The sequence below is a fragment of the Aplidium turbinatum genome, chromosome 4, assembly GCF_918807975.1.
Source record: "Aplidium turbinatum chromosome 4, kaAplTurb1.1, whole genome shotgun sequence".
Classification (NCBI taxonomy): Eukaryota; Metazoa; Chordata; class Ascidiacea; order Aplousobranchia; family Polyclinidae; genus Aplidium; species Aplidium turbinatum.
The window spans coordinates 32784049-32805022 of NC_137475.1; the positions used below are offsets into that span (position 1 = coordinate 32784049).

Sequence of the window (20974 nt, forward strand, 5' to 3'; positions counted from 1 at the left end):
TAATAATAGCATCACTGTCTAAGTACCAAGGAATCGGTCAACAGTCTCAATACTTTATTAGAATAAAGATATAAATAATAAATTATTTGTACCGTACTATTGTCGCAACAGACAAAATAAAAGGTTTCTCTCTAATAATAATATTAATTATGTTATTAATATTGATATTAATAATAAATATGATTATAATAATTTATTATATTATAATTTATTTCTAATAAAGTATTAAGACTGTTGACCGATCCTTTTGTACATTAAACAGTGATGCTATTATTATTATTATATAATATGAAAAACAAACAAATATATATTTTGTGTATGTTATGGTGTAGGCTACCGTATGTTATTTAGACCTGCATCACCTAGCTCGAGGTGGCTGCTGACTAGATGACCGCTTGGTCTTTTCGCAGTCTCCTCGTCATATGACACACAGCAGATCATTGCATATTTTGTATTCTTTTCATGTTTGTGTTTGTGACAAGGGTCATTCCATGCCAAATGAGCAAATGGGTTGCACCACATGTCATAGATTTTATTGAAATTTGGCATACTTGTAGATGTCAAAGAAATATTAAGAATGCAAAAAAACAATTTGGAAAATTTTAAATACCGGTATTAGTAGAGTTATGGTCATTAGAAAAATCACCATTTTTGCCTGTTTTGCTTGAGTGATTTTGTCCAATTTCTTATTATACATCTAATTTCTTAACCTGTAATCAAACAAAATGGCTCAAAATTGCTAGACTGACAGTTTAAGACCCAAGGAATCCAAAAATGTAAATTAAAAAGTTGACAGAGAACTTCTTGATATGATTATAAAGGTTTCAATTTGATACATGCATTTTTCGGAGGCCAAACTTTGGGGGCCTATAAAAAAATGGGTATAAAAATTAAGAACTGAAATTCACATGTTTCATACTTATATCAATACTCTTTCATGTCAAATAAAAAATATGAATTAATTTTGATAACTACTATATGATAAAAGCTACATTTTCTGACTTGCAGATGTTGTACTTTTTTTCACTCATTGTTCAAGATTTTTGTCTATGATATCACAATTTACATTATTGCTTGTTGATGACATCACAATTTACATATTGTTTGTCATGACAATTGTTATGTAGCTCATAAATCATAGTTGTAATGCACTTAGGATATATAGGATATATCGGCCTGAAAAAGTGATATTGGTCGAGCTCTAGTATTGAGCCATCTCGTTTTGGGATGGCCCTTCCCCATTATGTGGTCAATATATGAAAGTTTTTGCTTGATGATTTCTGCTTCTTAGGTTATGTTTAGTTTAATTTGGTCCAAAATATGATTATTTGCTGTCCAAGGAACAAGCAGCATTCTTCTCCAACACCATAATTCAAAAGCGTCAATTCTTTTTCAATTTGTTTTCCATTGTCCATGTTTCACATTTGTAAGTTGTAATCAGAAATATACTACTGATGTCAGCTTCTGCTTTGTTTCCGGTTTGACATCTTTGCTCTTCCAAATGCTATCTCTTCCCAGGGTTGTTCTCTTTATCTCTGGTAAGTTGTTAGAGTCCCAGCTTATTTAGATCCTAGAAATTCGAATCCCTTTATCGTTTCAATTTCTTTATTGTCCATCTTAGTATTTATGTTATCTTTCTTTCCAGTTATAATTTTTGTCTAGTGTTCACCGCAACAACTTAAAATACATTTAAAAATGCGGCACAAAAGACCACTGGATGCAGTGAAAATGCACTAGCAAATAAGCTGCTTCAAATTTAAATCATGTTTGCCAAGATAGCGTTTTTGAGCTATGTTGAATCATAGTCCTATTGAATTTTGAGCGCATATAATATAATACAGAAAGCGACAAGTTCAGAAGTTTATCAATGTAGTAAAACAAAAGATTAATTTTTTGTTTATGTGATTAGGGGGCATAATTTGAGAGGTTGTGACTGACATATTGTTGCATCTGTTTTTTGTTTTTATTTGTCTATGAAAAGCAAATAAATGTCCATACTTATTGTAGCAGCGTAGTTTTCCACTGATTGTAAACTGTGATGCTTACATGGCTCAAAGTCAAATGGCATATGAGAATGAACGACAAAATTTACACACCCGGCTACTTGATGCTGTTCGTGCGTGTCAAACACATCTTGGCGGAAAACAAGAGTTGGTCACTGAAGCTAGTAGTTGGTATGTAATCGAATCTTTCATTTTGTGTTTCAAGCTTTTGTGTTTTTACTGGATCAAATGTGAAAGCATCTAGGCCAGTGCTCTTCAACCTTTTTGTCAACGCGGAACCCCTCATGTACTTTCGCGTTTGTCACGGAACCCCACTAAAAAAAATTTACAAATTACGAATTGCTTGGTCAGAAAATTAAATATTTCGTTATTACACTGTTACACTTCAAAAAATAATTATACATTTCAAAACATAGACAGTTATTACAAAAGTTATAAAGTCAGACATTTAATGACTCTGTTGTTGCTTATCTTTTATAATCTTTTTAAATCGTGGTTCAACGTTGTCCCAATGCGTCGTACCATTTTCTAACCTTGACAATTGAATTACATTTGGTCCGCTTCGGCGGAGGTGTCTCTGTTACAACTGAACTACAAGGCTCATTTCCGCCCACACCTTCGCTGTTGCTATTCTTTGGCTTCATATAAGAAAATATGCTATTTTGTTTCATCTGGCTTGACTAAACAATAAAAATTTGGTTAAAAACTGTTTTTACTTTATTCTCACAAAGGATCAACAGCAGCTCAAGTCTCTACTCAGTCTGCTTGTACTTCTGTGATCTTTACACCGGCTACATCCTATGACTGTGATGCAACAATAACGTTATTGTTAATAGAATAACAATGAACAGCCAGTGACGCAACAATGATAGCAATGTTTTATTCGGTTGGTGACTGCAGTCAACCCCTCGTTTAACAAACTGGCCTACTTGAAGTGTGAATGCGGTGCAGTGATGTAAAAAATCGGAATGACGCATCAGAATGCTGAAGCAAAAAATCAATTTCTTTAAATAAAACGAGGAACCCTTGCGGAACCCTTAAAACTCACGGAACCCCACTGCATGTTCCGCGGAACCCTAGGGTTCCGCGGAACCCCTGTTGAAGAGCACTGATCTAGGCTAATGATGTTTGATTTTGAAATTATATCTAGAATTGAAGACTTTCAATAGTGTGTAAGTGAATATGTCAGATTTCTGAAATTGTTGTTTTATTGACTGAAATAATGCATCAATATTCAATACACATAGTCGCTATATAATGGGCACTATGAAGTCATTCATATTTTTAGGATATCATGCTTGTGCATGCAATTAGAAGCAGTTTTGCAACACCGAATGAAGCCATCAAGTCGCGGATTATCAGTGTCTGTTCTGAAACAAGCTGGTGTAGGAAGCACCATAGAAGATGTTCCGTTTTGGTATTTTGTCAAAAACCATTTGACTAAGCATGAAGTTGAAAGGTATAGTAATTGGAGTGTGCTTATAAATTGTACCTTTCTATTTGATGCTTCAATATTTTTGTCAACTGCTATAAAATTATAGATCAATTATTATATATCATAATTCTTGAGTTCTTCTGGTTACTATAGACTAGACTATATCATTTCAACATTTTGTGATAATCTAGTTTACAGTCGCCGGAAGAACGCAAGAAATTAATTTACTGTATAATTATAATGCCTTGTGAGCAGTCCCATTTTGTATTTAGCTATAAAATTATTGCCTTTTAAAGTGATATAATTCATTCGTATGTTTATACTTTTCTGCACATATAGAGCATAAATTCTAAACAATTTAAAAACCAAAATGTGACGTAGCCCAACATATAAAATTGCAAGATAATTATATTTTAGAAATGGTTTTATTTTTTGTGATTAATGATGTCGTCAGACGTCAGTAATTATTTAACTTATTCATTGATTTATCATCTATGCAGGTTTACAACACTTGACAAAATATCAACTGATGTTGGCCGAGGTCGAGCCTGGATACGGTGTGCTTTAAATGAACATTCACTGGACAGATATTTCCATATGCTGCTAAGTGATATCACTTTGCTGAGGTGGGCTACATTGAGTTTAAGCATAATATTAGCTGATACTTCACAATTCACTATTTTCAACATCTTCTAGATTCTAGAAGTATAACCTATGGTCTTCAAATTAGCACAATAAACTTTTGGCTTAGGCACCTAATAAATTGTATCATTCTATTTTTTATATTTAGAAGTTATTATGAACATGAGGCTTTCATGTTGGATCAAGAAAAATCGAGCACTCTACCTCAAATGGCTGCAGGTGAATCCCCGTCCTTTTTGTTTAAACTATTGCGTACGTCTAGCGCAACCAACGTTGACAGAGGCTTGGTATCCAGCAACCTATTATTTTCTAATAATGCACTCTAATGTTATTTTCCACTTTTATTTTTAATCTTTAAAAGGAAGCTCATTTTTCCATTGCTTTTTTTTCTTAAAAATTTGCATAAACCCTAAGAATATGAAGTGTAGAATGTATCATGAATTGAAGAGATGATGTGAAGAAAACTATACCATTGGTCTCATGAAAAGTCAATCCTATGTGCATCATTGTGCATACCTTGCTTAACCTTTTCAATCATTAACCAGATTTTTAATTTTGTAGTATTGTTTGACACACAAGATGGTTTCTGCCATTAATGCAATTGTCACTGATGTGATTGTTTAGGGCTGAGTTCAATATATTTTAAAATCAAATACAACGATCCTGCCCTGGACGGGACTACAAGTCGCCAGCAGCAAAGTTACAGTGCTGGTTTCATTCCCAGCTTTTTAAGTTCCTCCTCCACTTTATTGACCAAACATGAAAAATCTCCTGATGATGCGTTATTGGAAGCTCAGAGCGCAGGTACCATCCATCTTTTAAAGAGTTGTGCTCATATAGTTGTGATTATATCAAATATAGTTACTAGTGATTCTCTAAAACCTCTACAGCCTGGTTCACCCTAAAACGGGGATCATCAGAAGGTCCTGAAAAATATACAAAAGCAATAAATCGGTCAACCTGAAAAGGTATTAAATATTATAACCTTAATCTAATCTGCAAAAAAAAACATCAGAATTACTTATTTGTTGTGATTAATTACTGTTAATCAATTAATTAGTTGTAATTGAGTATATTTATCAGCAGTTTGAAAGCAACCCCATGAGTTTATTCAATATTTGAATGCTGCAAATAATAGAAAAATACGTTTTTTAAAGAAAACCTGGTTGCAGAATCCAAGCTAACCATGCTTTTTGTCACTCTTTAATACTGAAACTTTTGTCAGTGTGGCAGACTAAAAATATATTGCTGAACTTGTCGTGAACCAGTTTAGTTAACTTTTGACCATCATACGCATAACCTAACCGCTCAACCACTGAAGTTGGCCGTTCAAAGTTGGCTATTATTTTCAGCTTAAATCTAGGACTCCCTCTTACTTGTGTTCAAATGTCGTGTACAAGTTCACTTGTTCGCATGACGCGAATTGTACATACATCGGTATGTCTACGCGGCATTTGGCCACGAGAGTGAGGCAGCACTTAGATTTAACTAATTTGAACAAGCAAAGTGCCATTAAAGATCACATATTCGATTGTCAAACATGTTCTAATAACAAATCATCCTTGGAGTCGTTTAGAATTATGCGTAAATGTTTCACCGAATTCGACACTAAAATCCACGAGGCTTTGCTAATAAAATCATACAATCCTCGCCTCAATACACAGTTGTTTGCCTCAGGTGCTTCTTATTTACTCAACGTCTTTTCTTGATACGTCATATGATGCGTCTTTGCCTCGTGTAATTTAAACGCCATGTGATGTGCCTTTCTCCTATGCTATGCCGTTTCATTTTGCATTTCGTTTTTTCAATTCAGTGTTTAGATCAGTTATTCATTTTCAGTGTAGATATGATAAGCAGTTATTTTTTTTGTTACTTGATAAGGGCTAACGTGTGTATGGCCGAAAACGTTTGTAGCTTATAGTTTATGTTCAATTTTAATGGATTATGTTAAATGCCGTGTGGTTGCTTGGTTGTATATGTCTGTGGTTGAAGAAAGTGACCTCTTTACCAAAATTATATATACTGTATATACAATTACACATGTCACGATATACTGCATATATAACTTACGTGAGGCATTCCGACTAAAGTATTTCACGGCTACTGGTATCCGAAGTGTCAGCATATTTAATTACTGCTACTGTTTTTGGCTGATGGCAGCAATTCAACCTTAATCGCTACTCGCAATGCTTTGGTAATATGTATGCGTTCAAAGGTGAACTTAACGTATGATAAATTACAGCCTTCCATGTATTGTGGTGAAAACAATTGTTTTTTGACGATTACATACTGCAATTTATTGGTGCACCTTTTTATCAACCTAATTCTATTCTGATTTGCCTAGACAAAGCAAAGAAACGAGGCGGTCGAAAGAAGCGGGCAAAAATAATCAGTTTTGGTGATGACGAGTTCGAAGGTTCTATGACCCCTGCCCAAAAGGGAGGTCCCGGATTTGTTGTCAACCAGCCTTTAATCAAATCTACCACTTCCGTAACATCGGAAAGTAGTTCGGGAGTATTTTCGACCGACGGAAACGGTGACGGAAAAACTCGCTTGACGGAAACGGATTCAGACTCGAAGACTGGACTTCTGGCTCACGTCACCGAAAAATCTCTTCACAGCTCATACGGCCAAGATTTACCAGAATCACCTGAACAAACCCGACATGTTAAGTCACCTCATGAAGATGTCAGTCCCTCTCAAGATGAGGCGAATGTTGTTGGCCTGTCTAAGCAGGACGAATTATTTTCTAACGAAAATGCCGAAAAGATGTTTGAATCTGAACTGCACTCACAAAATAAAAGCTCCACCCCTGACTGTCTCAACAGTGCTGATACTTTGAAAGCGACAAAAACAAGTCAGAAAGATGCCAACGAAGTCGGTGAAGTCACAAGACACCTCATGTCTGTGAGACACCACAGCGCACTTGGAAGGTATCAAGCTGTCTACTCTATTTTTAACTGCAGTGAATTTACACTTTGTATAAATATGCTAAAGGTCTCCATTCCCATTTAACTTCAATAGATAAACACATAGTACCATATGTGCTATATGATACAATGATACATAGTACCATATGATAGTACCATGTGCAATGTGCATGATACATAGTACCATACATAGGCGTCGATTTTTTCTTAGAAGAGAGGAATTCTGGGTGGGCGAGAGTTTTCAAACAGATTTCATTGAATGTGTATGTTCGCAAATTCGCAATGGTTAGTCTTTCTCACGAAGACTGCGTGTAGCGTCGCTGCAGCAATTAAGCTTTCATAGGTTTGATGTTTACTTTTTTGCGCCTTGCGATCTTATGAGCTCTGCTAAACTAAACAAACTTCTTTTATGTTTTCCTTTGCGACCTAAAAAGCGCGTGACTCGTGACCTGTTATCTTTAAAGTGGCGCCTTCGGATTTGCCGCAAAATGTTCGGACAGGTGACTACAGTAACAAGTACCATCAGGATTAAGACGCATCCACTGGAATTTAGAAAAAAGGTTTCTTTGCAACACACCACCTTCCCGAGCCAAAAGCTGATCCGGCAGCATGCTAACGTCAAATGGAGCAGGTAGAGATCCATGGCTCATGCTGTCTTCTACAACTACCGGTGCATTGCCTGAGACATTGACTTCACCACTGTCCATTCTTGAAGCACTGCTTTCTTCATCAATGTCATCTCTACGTTCATTCGCGCTGGACGTGGCTTCTCCAGCATTATCATCTCGACGCCTTTTGGAAGCTGGTTTTAAGACTGCGCGAATGTATGTTTGTTTGCTTCACGTTTAACTTTTCAATAATGAAATGACAACATCGCGCGGTGCCCCAATTTATACCCAGCAACAAGTTTGTGAGGAAAGATTTGTAAAAAGCGATTGTTGCAGTACGTCTTTAGTTTGTATCGGTTAATTTATTGTCATGTTCATTATGATGTCATATTCATATTCCTTTACGCTGATCCGGAACTGAAATTTGATTGTGACGTAACGAAAGTGACACCATTCGGAGAAAAGATCAAAAGTGGCTTTCTCTCACCAGGAATTGCCAGCGTGTGGCAGTTGCCGTAGCAACAACAATGCAGTGAGTAGCGCCTTTTTTCAACGCAGCGTTGTTGCGAAATTGCTTTGTTCTGTCGGATACCTAGCGAGACACATAGCGTAAAACAAGAAGTTACGCTGCAGTTGGTTGGATATTTTAGCGTTTAACAAAAACGGAAATAATTGTAACGAACACTTCATAAGTGTCATGAAAACAGGGTGGGCGAAACATCTTTTGTCCACCCTCGTTTCACGGCAGGGTGGGCGCCGCCCACCCTATTTCGACGCCTATGGTACCATACATTAGGGTGCATCAAGCCCCCCTCATTAAAAAATTTTCTCATGGCAGTATATTAAAGTTGTACTACCCTTAGAAAAAATCAATTGTGTAAAATCTTACCAAATTTGAATGAATTCTACCGGGTCCACATCGAGCTTGAAAAAACGAGAAATAGGGTCATTTCACATGAAAACAGGCAATATAAAGATATCTGAATTATGATACCTCTCAGATTTGGTGAAAAGTTGTCATACTATGCCTTAGACTACCAAACGAAAGAATCCCAAGTTTTAGATCAATATCTCAAAGGGTTTGTCCATGGCGGTCATTTAAATTTCGAGAACCACCCTCATTTTTGACTTGGGAGTTAGGGTGATTCATAAATTGAAATTTTTTTTAATTCAATGGGGCACCCTCTTGTATCGTGTCAATACCTGAAAAAATAATCCTGTCAAATTTTTAGAGCAATCGAAAGCATTTTTAAGGTTGCTACCGACTTTGAAAGCTGCACATAATACACAAATGGCCAAATGGGTCATTCCATATCAACTCAATGTCAACGGGGTGTGCAAGCTCGACCCTCTTAGATTTTCTTGAAATTCACACTAAAGTTTCATATTGATGTATAATGAACACAAAAAAAATTTCAGCTCATCATCTCAAGACGTTTAGAAATTACAGCCCTTCATAGTCACCAAGGTCCCTCAAAATGGGTTCGCATGTACATTTTTCTCCATGTTTGGGTCTTCATAACTTTTAATCTAAAGCATTTACAAAGCTGAAATTTGGTATTCTGAGTAAGAAGCAGTCCTAGTTTTCATATCTACCACCAAAATTGCTAATTTTAAATTAGTTTTAGATATAGAACCTTTCAAAAATTGAAATTTTTTGCATTTGAAAAAAATTTATCAATTTTTGATGTCCGCTATCTCCCAAACCAATAGTCACAAAACTCCATTTCGCATATCGTTAATCTATACTAGTTGGTAATTAACCCCCATGAGACTGACACTAAACAAATGTGAAGTTATTGAAGTTTGGAGGGTGTAAAGATGGTTCGGGAGATAGCGGACATCAAAAATTGATAAAAAAAATTTCAAATGTAAAAAATTTCAATTTTTGAACGGTTCTATACCTAAAACTAATTTGAAATTAGCAATTTTGGTGGTAGATATGAAAACTAGGGCTGCTTCTTAATCAGAATACCAAATTTCAGCTTTGTAAATGCTTTAGATTAAAAGTTATGAAGACCCAAACATGGAGGAAAATGTACATGCGAACCCATTTTGAGGGACCTTGGTGACTTTGAAGGCCTTTAAGGTCTAAACGTCTTGAGATAATGAGCTGAAATTTTTTTTGTGTTCATTATACATCAATATGAAACTTTAGTGTGAATTTCAAGAAAATCTAAGAGGGTCGAGCTTGCACACCCCGTTGACGTTGAGTTGATATGGAATGACCCATTTGTGTATTATATGCAGCTGTCAAAGTCGGTAGCAACCTTAAAAATGCTTTCAATTGCCCTAAAAATTTGACAGGATTATTTTTTCAGGTATTGACACGATACAAGAGGGTGCCCCATTGAATTAAAAAAAATTTCAATTTATGAATCACCCTATTGGGGGTAGCGTATAGCAAATTTTGCTATTTTCAGGGCCCCATAACTTCTATTGCAAACGCAGGCTAATGGAAAACTAACATTGGAAAACTAATAATGCTATGCTAGCTCATTATAAACTATAGGCTACTATACAGTTCCACAATAAAAAACAACATTTCTAGATGCATGGGTAGGCCTATTAGGTGGGTCACTAAAACCCTAATATTTTGCCCCGTAAAGGTGTTTTTTTAAATTTTTGAATGCTTCTGACATCCAAACCAATCAGAATATTTGTTTAGAACATGATTATTTGTCATACTTGGAAACTTTGTTTCTGTCAAATCAAGTTTGAGGGTTGTGGTGCCATTAACAGAGATCTTTTGAGGATCTGAAAACCCTATCAAGCAGAAATGGCCCTTTTTAGAGCTCTAAATAAATATGTGGGCATTTTATAGTCATATGGTCGTCCAACTGACTGTTGTAGAGTAACATAAGACTAAAGTGTTTTATTCACTGCTCTGCTAGACGACCATGGACACTTTCATCCTTGTCACCCAACATTACAAGGAACACATCTACATGATGATCAAGATATGCATTTCTTTGAAGATCCTTAGCCTAATAGAAACCTCCCGAACATTGTTTCTTGAAAACCACATCGCTCGTTCAACAATATTAAAAAGTTTGTTGATCCATCAATAGACCTAATCCTGCTTGATTTGAAACCAGCTGGAAAACAAACTTTATTGCATATTCTGCTAATGTAAGCAATTCAAAGCAAATGATGGGCTTTCTTGTGACGTATAAAAACAAAGTAGCCCAAGGCTAGGTTGATGGTTGGTTTTGAATCTTTATCCTCAAACTGACAAAGCCCTGATAGGTTATTCCTGGTAGTTTCACATTCTTGTAGAGGCTTTTGACGCAGAGCCGGTTACCGAGATTGACAAAGTGAAGTTCCCGATTATTGAAGTGTTGTTGCCGAGAAATAATTCCATCCACTAGGTGCCGCTGAATGGAGAGCAGTCCTGACATGCGTTGCTCAAGCGCACACCTCAAAAGTCGAACCAGCACCGCTTGATCTTGAAGCTTCTTCGTTTACGAAGTTACACGCTAACCAACTGAGCTATCGGGGCGGATTAAACCATTCACAGTGGTTGACGCTTGGGTGCCAAATAGGCTACTCTGTTTTTATACGTCACAAGAAAGCCCATCATTTGCTTTGGGTTGCCCGCATTAGCACAATATGGAATAAAGTTTGTTTTCCAGCTGGTTTCAAATCAAACAAGATTAAGTCTATTGATGATTCAACGAACTTTTTAATATTGTTGAACGAGCGATGTGGTTTTCAAGAAATAATGTTCGGGAGGTTTCTATTAGGCTAAGGATCTTCAAAGAAATACATATCTTGACCATCGTGTAGATGTGCTCCTTGCTCAATGCTCATCATGTTAATAGCACCACAACCCTCAAACTTGATTTGACAGAAACAAAGTTACCGAGTATTACAAATAATCATGTTCTAAACAAATATTCTGATTGGTTTGGATGTCAGAAGCATTCAAAAATTGAAAAAAAACACCTTTACGGGGCAAAATATTAGGATTTTAGTGACCCACTTAATAGGCCTACCCATGCATCCAGAAATGCTGTTTTTTTATTGTTGAACTGTATAGTAGCCTATAGTTTATAATGAGCTAACATAGCATTATTAGTTTTCCAATGTTAGTTTTCCATTACATTTGCAATAGAAGTTATGGGGCCCTGAAAATAGCAAAATTTGCTATACGCTACCCCCAAGTCAAAAATGAGGATGGTTCTCAAAATTTAAATGACCGCCATGGACAAATCCTTTGAGATATTGATCTAAAACTTGGGATTCTTTCGTTTGGTAGTCTAAGGCATAGTATGACAACTTTTCACCAAATCTGAGAGGTATCATATTTCAGATATCTTCATATTGCCTGTTTTCATGTGAAATGACCCTATTTCTCGTTTTTTCAAGCTCGATGTGGACCCGGTAGAGTTCATCCAAATTTGGTAATATTTTACACAATTGATTTTTTCTAAGGGTAGTACAACTTTAATATATATACTGCCATGAGAAAATTTTTTAATGAGGGGGGCTTGATGCACCCTACCATACATAGTACCATGTGCACATAGTACCATATGATAAACACATGTGCTGAAGATCTCCATTTCATTTTAACTGTGATAGAATTGCACGTTGTACAAATGTCCTGAAGATCTGCACTCCATATTAACTGTGGTACAGTTACATGTTATGCAATTGTGCAAACGCTTTTCTACATTTTTCAGCCACGATTTAATTATGGACGACTGGTCCGCGCCTTCTGGGTCAACGTCTGGACTAGCTCTTGTAACAGGGAACTCGCAGGGTGACCTCTATCCTGTTCAAGATGACTTTGTATCACAATCAAGCGGTAGGTCTTGTCTTATTTTACTCACAGTGCTGCTCGAAGTGATTGACTAAAGTTTCTTGAAAGTAATAATGTCACTGCATTAACAGGCAGGTTTTAGGATTATGGGAACTGTGTCGGCGCCACCAACATTACCTTGAAATGCATGATAAGATTATTCCTGTTTCATGGCATGGCGTTGTTTGGTGCTCGGATTCAAATCAAGATTGTGTTACGCAACGAAATTCTGGAAACAATGAAATGTAAATCTATTCTGCAAAATCTTTTTGAAATTTACCAATTTGTGTCAAAATAGATTCTAGAAGCGACATTCTGACCAGTAACGACCCAGACGGTTCGACTTCCTTGGTTCTGTCTTTGACAAAAAAGTCTTCTACAGAGTAAGTGTCTTATGTGATTTGCAGCGCCTGTCAGCAGAGTTGTCAGAATTCGGATGCTTCATCGGCACGATTCGATATGTTTTCTTTATCTATTTTTCATTGCTATGGGTTCAAAAACTAAACATGGTACAGAGGTAGTTGTCGGTTCCATTTGACAGCATAACCTCAATAAATACAATGGAAAGGGTTGCGGATAACATCAAATTCATTACTACCTCACAGTTAGCATTCTTATCTGGTAGCTAACATAATTGTACATCGGCTAGTTTTGACTGCGAAGTGTCTCATTTGATGTATTGAAGTAATTATATCCTTGTAAAGACTTCTCTACTAGATTGCTGCAATATGCGAGCGTGGCACAATGCCAGCGCACTGGGTTTTGAATCACAAGGCCATGTCTTCGCTTTCCTGTCTGGCTCGGCGCATTTTATCTTTGAGCTTGACAGTATTTGTTTTCATTGCATGATTTGAGTGATCCGCAATTGACTGTATTGCGTTTTTTATTAAAAATTAATGAATCTTTTTGTTCAGAAATGCACTAGTCTATGCAGCTGAATTGCAGCGAATTGCACAGGAGAAGTTGATTGCAAAATAAGAAAGCCGAGAAACTTATGTGTTCTTAGTATTGAATAGCTTGTTTTTAAAAAAACTGTAAAATAAAGATGTTTTGCAAATTTTAGTTGGCAGAAAAGCAGTAACGCTTCGAGGATGCTTGATAACATTAACAAAGATGCCATGAGCGAAGGTGGGTTTCTTTTGTAAGTATAGGCTAGTCATTTCAGCATAAGTTTGGATGGTTAGCTTTCTGCCTCTTGGAAGATCCGTCGCTCCTCTTTCTTCCACACATCCATACCCTCTGTGGTCCTCTTCATTTCACCATAACTAATCTCTCATTTTTTAGCTCTTGTTTACCTTTTACTTTGCATAACACCTTCGATTACGTCTTTTAGTAGACTTCCATGTCGAAGAGTGTGCCCGACTGCCCGATCCATTCATGTTTCCTTATGGTTTCAATTAAACATCTTATTTTGTTCACCGTCATTAAAACTTCTTTTATTTGTACGGCGTTCTTTCCAGTTGAAAGTCTCTTTTAAACCACATTTTCCACCCCCCTGGTTTAATATCTTCTAACATTCATTGGATAAATATCAACTTATTTCAGCGAGTCACAAGATGTCCCGTATTTTGGGTTCTAACTTTAGATCTTTTTTTTAAATTTTTATTGAAATGCTCCTATTATTGTCCAGATGAGCTACGTCAAGCCTTGGTTGCTTTAATGCACCGGAAAGATGAAATTGCTGAAACAAATAGGTAGGCGTTTATGTCAATTTATCTCCCACTATAATGTACCACATCAATTGACATATCCATAAACTCATTAGAAGATTTTGAATCCAAATTTAATATTTGAATAATAATATATGCTCAAAGCTAAATCATTTTATTTTTGACTTAGTTTTTAAGTACTCGTTTTCTCTTGGCTTAAAAGCTTGTGTAGCCGCAGTATGCTGTGCTTAAAACAACCGTTCTTACCAAATTAGCTCCTCTCACGTTAATTCAATGCATGCCAGTGGTAAAACAAAAAATATCTGGTTTGTTGGCTGGGCAAACTCTAGTGGTCTTGCCTACTTGGCACTTTTGTTGGCACACGTTTCTCTTTGAAATTGCCTTCACCCCTGCAGTGCATACGTTGATATTATTGTCATGTTTGCATCTTTCTCACTCTTTGAACACGGTTCTGTTCGATTTAGGTCTATGAGGACGTTGCTTGATTCTGAGATGGAACATTCTGCTGGCCTGAGAAGGGAAATTGAAACGTTGCAGCTGACAGTGAAACGTCACAAAGAGGAATCCACCGTCTTGCAACAGCAACATAACAGGTGAACAAATATCTCGCTTGGTTTTGTAGACATCCAGTTTTGCAGCACTATTGTTTAAAAGCGAAAGATTTTAATTTCGCATTTTTTTTAATTCTCTGTTTTTCTTGTAGCCATTCGCCGTCATAGCCGTTACTATTTCACTTTGTACTTCAGAGAAAACGAAGTCTTACGTAACCAGTTAAAGAAATACGTTGGAGCTGTGCAAGCGTTGCAAAGAGGAGAAAGTTCTGTTGAAAGTGAGTTATGTTTTACACAAAACGACGCAATTGTATCGTTTGATCTGGTGTTAATAAGGTGTTTGATTGAATACTTTTTCAATTAAACTTTCTTTCGCGCCCAATACATTATCTCTTTAATGTTTTCCATTTTCTGCAATTCATCGTTCCCAGTACTCAGATATAAATTTGCGTTTGTTGTTTGTAAATATTGGAATTTAATTACTGACTGCCGTCAAGTTTGAAAATATACTTCTGTCTGTAACATTCACGTCATACAACGGAACTTTCTTGTCTAGAAAATACGTCAGTGAAGTAATGTCCTAAAAAATCTCCTTTCGAACAGTTTATATCACTACATGTATTTGTCGCATTCTAGTGCCTGGCGACTTATCTCGAATATCTGATGAGTCTCCAGCAGGAAGCAATGAAACGGAAGTTTATGAAAAGGTATGCAAGAAGAATGACGATCAGCGTTGTGTTCAAGCGTCTTGTCCATTGCTATTATGGCGTTTCCTCTTTCTACGCATGTGACGCTGAAAAACCAACCGCACACCTTGTCATTTGCAATTGCAGTAAATGGAGCAGAAGATCTACGCGCTTCGCTTATGAAACGATCTAATCTAAACGCTGATAACAACGATTTATTGCCTAATCTTTTCAGATTAACCCATTTTTCATCATTTCGAAAACCAACTGCAGCTTCTTCATGAAGCGTTTTTCTAGTCTCTGAACCTTGTTGGATAATGTTCTCGGTGGATAGTAGAAAGCGTGGTTAGGGTAATTTCATCATCTTCAACAACCAATTGTGGTTAAACATGTCATGAGTTGATGGTGGCATCTTATAATGTAGTCTGGTTGGTCTTTGCGCATCAGTTACGGCTGTCTCGCTTATTCACTTAATGAAGTGTGCATTGAATGCAAAATACAAAAGTATTATTGATGTTATAACTACAATGCATTTGTTGCTTTGCATACATTTTGTAATGATATGCTTTTTCTGGTTTACAAACCTTGCTTGAGTATTAGCAAGTGGAGCTACTTTTCTGCATTGTGTGCAGAAACTGATTGAAGTGGCAGAGATGCATGGAGAGCTGATGGAGTTTAATGAGCGTCTGCACCTGCGATTGCAATCGGCGATATCTTTGCTTCGGAACATGAGATCAGAACTCGTTGATCTGCGTGGACCTGTGAGTGAAACCATTTGACTCTGCTTGCAACCGTTAACATGTGTTTACATTGCTTTTTAATATATGATCACAAAATAGTATACGCTTTTACGAATTTTTATGCGTACTTATTGGGTAGATTGTAATTAACTTTGTTGATGTGTGTTACTGTTGTTATATTATTTATTTTTGCTGAAACAAGCTTTTTTTGCACAATGTTACGATTCGGACGGGTTTAAATGAAATTTATTATCATTATTGTTAATTAGCTTGATTTCTTAAAACAGTTGCTTAAAAGATACACTGGCCTCTGAGTATTCTCATTGCACCCAACACCCTTACTCAAGCTTTACATTTTTAATAAGTATTTCTACATTGCATCATGATACAGCTGGTATCGACCGTCAATAAGCATGTAGATTAAAGGCATTTAAAAGCTGTTTTCTCTGTACATATTCGTACAGATGCCCAATGACGATCTAATTACAAGAATTGAGAATGACGATTTGTCAGGGACAGCGGATACCTCTACACCTGTCAGCCGGGCCCTCATCAATATATGGATGCCCTCAGCTTTCTTAAAAGGAAAGGCCGCAAACGCCCACCACGTGTTTCAGGTTAGGATTGCGTTGTAATCTAAGTTTCGTTTTAAGGGGGCACTCCCGTAGAAAATATATTTTTTTTTTATCAACAAATTTTTTTTATATAATCTAAAAAGCGGTAAATTTTGTCAGGATTCTGAGTATGGTAAAATTTTGACTCTATTCAATGTCTTTGTATGTCAAAACTAACAGTGATAAATGTGAGTAATGTAGCTTGTGTTGGGTGCTTTTCAAATGCTGTTTTCTTCGAAAGTCATTTTTTAATGTTTTCAATTGCTCATTTATTTCTTGTCAGAATGGCATGAAATTTTACAGGCATAATCAATATATACTGGAGAGGTGATGTATGAGAGGATGTTTGCTATTTCTGTGTAGTTTCACTTAAAATCAAAAATAATTGCAAATGTATCAAGTTTTGCTAGTACATAAATTCAAAATTCATTCATTTTTTTTAAATATACACATGTTGAAGAAAATCTCATCATTATATGGGTAAGGGGTAGCGACAATACCAGCAACAAGTTTGAAACGATACAAATTTTCCCTTGACACTTATTAAGTTTTTTACCAGTAAACATTAAAAAAAATGGAAAAAATTTTTACATTTCTTAGATATTTTTTTCACAGAAACGTTTTTCATCTATTTAAGTGCCATATTTTGATTGCAATTTTCATACTTTTTCCCAAGATATATATTATTTAGTAGAGTTTTCTACAAGTTAAGCACATTTTTCGACCAATTTGTTAAGGGCGATGCTGAAATCAATATGAGGAGTGTCCTCTTAATTTTGTTAGCTTTTCTTTGCTTCTCAACGAGTAGCAGGCTTGATCGAAAAACCGTTGCAGCACGTTTGTAATTCGCTTTTGCTTTTAGTGATTAAAACGCTTTTTATTGCCGCAGGTTTACATTCGTATTGGAGACGAGGAATGGAATGTATATCGGAGATATTCTCACTTTCACGAATTACACATACAACTTCGCAAAAAATACCCGATCTTAGATACTTTCGGCTTCCCTCCTAAAAGAGTAATGGGAAATAAGGTGAGCTTACCCTTCTACTTGTTCTCAAAATCCAACCACTTCAGTTTCCATTCAAATTGAAAATGATAAAAGTATGAAACACTCTAATGTACTGGTTACTCTTGGTTTTGCTATCATCCAGCTGACTTGATATTTGTTGTTCAAACTTGCATTTATTGTTCAATTTGGTTGATTTTAACCATTTCACTGTGCATGAACGAGGTTTTTGCATTAATGGCAAGTTATGCATTGTTCTATAGTCATTATCCAGTAGAAATATTGATACATGAAGCCTAACAAGTAACAATTATGGAAGCGAAACAAAACTTGTGCATGTGCGATTGTGCGTAGTAGATGTTTGATTGTTTTCTGTCCTCTTTATCGTTTTTTTTGTATTCTTAAATGTTGCTGTGACTCTGTGACCCTGCTTCAAACTGACATTTTAACAGCTTTTTAGTAAAGCTTTATGAACTAAAGAATCTGAACATAGTCGTAGCACATAAATCAATTAATGCAGTTCTAAACATAAACTGCTCCAAATACAAAACTTCCCAACACGAAGAACACCCTCTTACAACTGTGTACTGTAAAAATGAAAGAACTTACAAATACGATACACTCACAGGGATAACTAATTACTCTGAAAACAAAACGACTTTCAAAGCGCAAAATGATTTCACCACATTTACTGCATTTACACCGTTTCAGGGTAAGAAATTTGTTGAAGATCGCAGGAAAGGGTTACAAGTGTATTTACGTTTGTTAATGAACAACGTGGTGCAGAATCATGAAAAAATTGCTGCTAATTCAAAAAAGAAGACTTTAATTGCCATATTGCCTTTCTTTAGGTAAGTCAGGTAGACTTGGTGGAAAGTCTAATGATGTTATAAGAACATAGTTGTCGCAATACGCCCAACTGCAGCCATGATAGATATGTGTGTCGTGGTCTGCAGTACAATACTTTATGTATTTTACCAGTTACCACCGCATTTTGTTTGCACCTGTCGTGTAGTTGATGACAATTTCGGTAAACGAAAATATTTCAATGTGTAATTGTGTATGCAACTTTAGCAACATCTTCCATTTTTCGTTCGTTCTATATGTCTACATTTTATCCTTGTCGATTTTTCAAGCTGTTGTGGAGACTGGAAAGATTTGTTACTCTTAATCAACCAATATGACTTACAATGTAACAAACCGTTTAACCAGTCTACTAAGGCGTTAAGCAAACAGGAATTGTTGGAAGTTTTTAACGTTCTCTTATCGTTCATGTTTATGATTCTCTTGCCTTGAATTGTGACCGGAATTTGCCTTCTCCGAATGCACAACGTGTTTTACTCTTGGTTGGTTTCGTACCAGCTACCTTTCAGCTTACAACTCAGCGACATAACCGCTGCGCCATAACATTTTATTGCATCGTGTGGAGTTATTGTCTGAAGCGACCGCATTTGGCTTTTCAGTGACGCCACAGATGATGACAAACCAACTTCTACCTCCCCGAAGAAGAAGCAACGAGGATTATTCAAAACGTCATGAAGCCGATTTAAGATTTTAAAGTTCATCACCGTTTGAAGCAATTAAGATCATTGGCCTACGTTTTTTGCATGAGTCAATAAAAAAAATAGCCTACTGATTTTGGCTTGCTTATGAAATCTCCAAAAACTTTTCTAATTTATTGCATATAGTAGGTTCCACTTTAAAATATATTAGCATACCCTTCCACTAAAGTTTGCATTCATCAACATGGAAGGCTGTGGCTTTAAAGCTCTTAGAAATTCCATCCGATCTGAAATTTTTGTCGTATTTGGACTTACGCGCGGTGATTAAAAGATTTTGATTCAAAGGTGGACAGGAAGGAAGCCCATCTTTGTGTCCACCTTAAGAATGCCATTCAGTGTTTTATCAAAAATATCCGTATGCTCTTAAACGGTGTCAAACCGGCCATCTCTAGAGGGTCGTGCCAGGCCTTTCTCGGCTGTATAAGTAGTAGTAACTGGTTTCGCGCATGAGTCAATGCATTTGAATTCATTCTTGCATGTTTTTTTGAGTCTAACTTGCTTAGACTATGAGACAACTAATCAAATCTACGTGCTAAAATAGGTTAACAATAATAGGCTACTAAATCTGTTGTAGGTGCCGTTAAAAAAAATATGTTGTTTACTTGTCTGCTATGAGCATTATTTGCTTTATTAATATATCATCAGTTCACAAATAATATTTTACACCATTTTTACTTAAAATTTTCTCAAGGCTGGTGTTCTACTTGAAATTTTTTATGTATATTATTTTCATTGTTCATCGCTACATTATATATATTTCATGGCAGTGTACTTGAAGATTGAACTTCTCCAAAGATCCAGTTGCATTTCACTCTTTTTTGATTACTTTAAGCTTATCTAGCAGAGAGGTTGTACTTATGGTAAGAACCATAGCGAAAAAATTGTGTGGACCACCGGCATTCATCTTGGATCTTGCTTGGTTTGAGTCTCCAGTTCTGCTCTGGATACTAAAATCTTCCGCCCGAACCAAACGTTTTAAGTAAAATTCCGCTTGAGCTAATAGCTTAATAAGCCTTAATACCGGTGCAAAGTGGCGTAATATCATATTAGAAAACTCTAGTTTGCCCGTTAGTAAAATGTTGTTCATTTAATGTCATGAATTACTAAGCTATACGATGTCATGCATCACAGAGTCTATGTGAAATAAGGACATTTTTAATTAATGCATTTTAATATGTTATCAATACTCATTACCTACAACGTTTTTGTAGATTAAAGTTGAAAAATAACACATGCGATCAAAGTATAAATTCTTTTCATGTGCAATCAGTTGAGTATTTTAATAAACTTGAACAGTATATTGTAAATTTGTGGTTAAGGAAGTTATCGCAACTTAGCCTTACATCTGCTTCGACTGACGCCAATTGCAAGAACTGGGGCAGAAACCAAAAAACAATCGAAAATCGGGGTATATTAGGCTAATGCAGGGGTCACCAAACTACGGCTCGCGTGTCGGAACCGGCCCGCGAACTGATTTCATCCGGCCCGCCACGTGCTGCGGAAATTACACCTGCACTACAATTCTGTACCTGTGCTTCCCTTGGTATTAGCAACCGTCTTTGGCTTTGCCTTTTTGTGTAATAGAGACTTCTTTGTTAAAATTGTTGGTTCTTATAGTGTAGTTCGTTGTTGTAAGTTATGTTGAATTTGTACATTTTTCCACCAGGCAGCCTACATGTTGGTGTTCTGTTTTTATCATTAGGCCACCACAAATGGGGAC

At 36.3% G+C, this 20974-nt stretch overlaps 1 protein-coding gene across 2 annotated transcripts; it reads left to right on the plus strand.

Annotated features, from left to right (window-relative positions):
* The first annotated feature begins 1988 nt into the window (after positions 1-1988).
* On the plus strand, positions 1989-20733 carry LOC145768487 (sorting nexin-29-like). 2 transcript variants are annotated; one of them, XM_082579990.1, is made up of 18 exons: positions 1989-2174; positions 3292-3462; positions 3939-4064; positions 4229-4299; positions 4705-4884; positions 6425-7013; positions 12307-12431; positions 12724-12808; positions 13489-13553; positions 14056-14119; positions 14560-14688; positions 14842-14924; positions 15250-15353; positions 15965-16093; positions 16537-16689; positions 17576-17716; positions 18404-18543; positions 19156-20733. In XM_082579990.1, exons 1-18 carry the CDS (start codon positions 2047-2049, stop codon positions 19229-19231), a joined length of 2559 nt encoding a protein of 852 aa, XP_082436116.1. In that variant the 5' UTR covers positions 1989-2046; the 3' UTR covers positions 19232-20733. The 2 variants fall into 2 exon arrangements, with proteins under 2 accessions (XP_082436116.1, XP_082436117.1); XM_082579991.1 differs by having other exon boundaries at positions 15283-15353.
* The last annotated feature ends 241 nt before the right edge of the window (positions 20734-20974 follow it).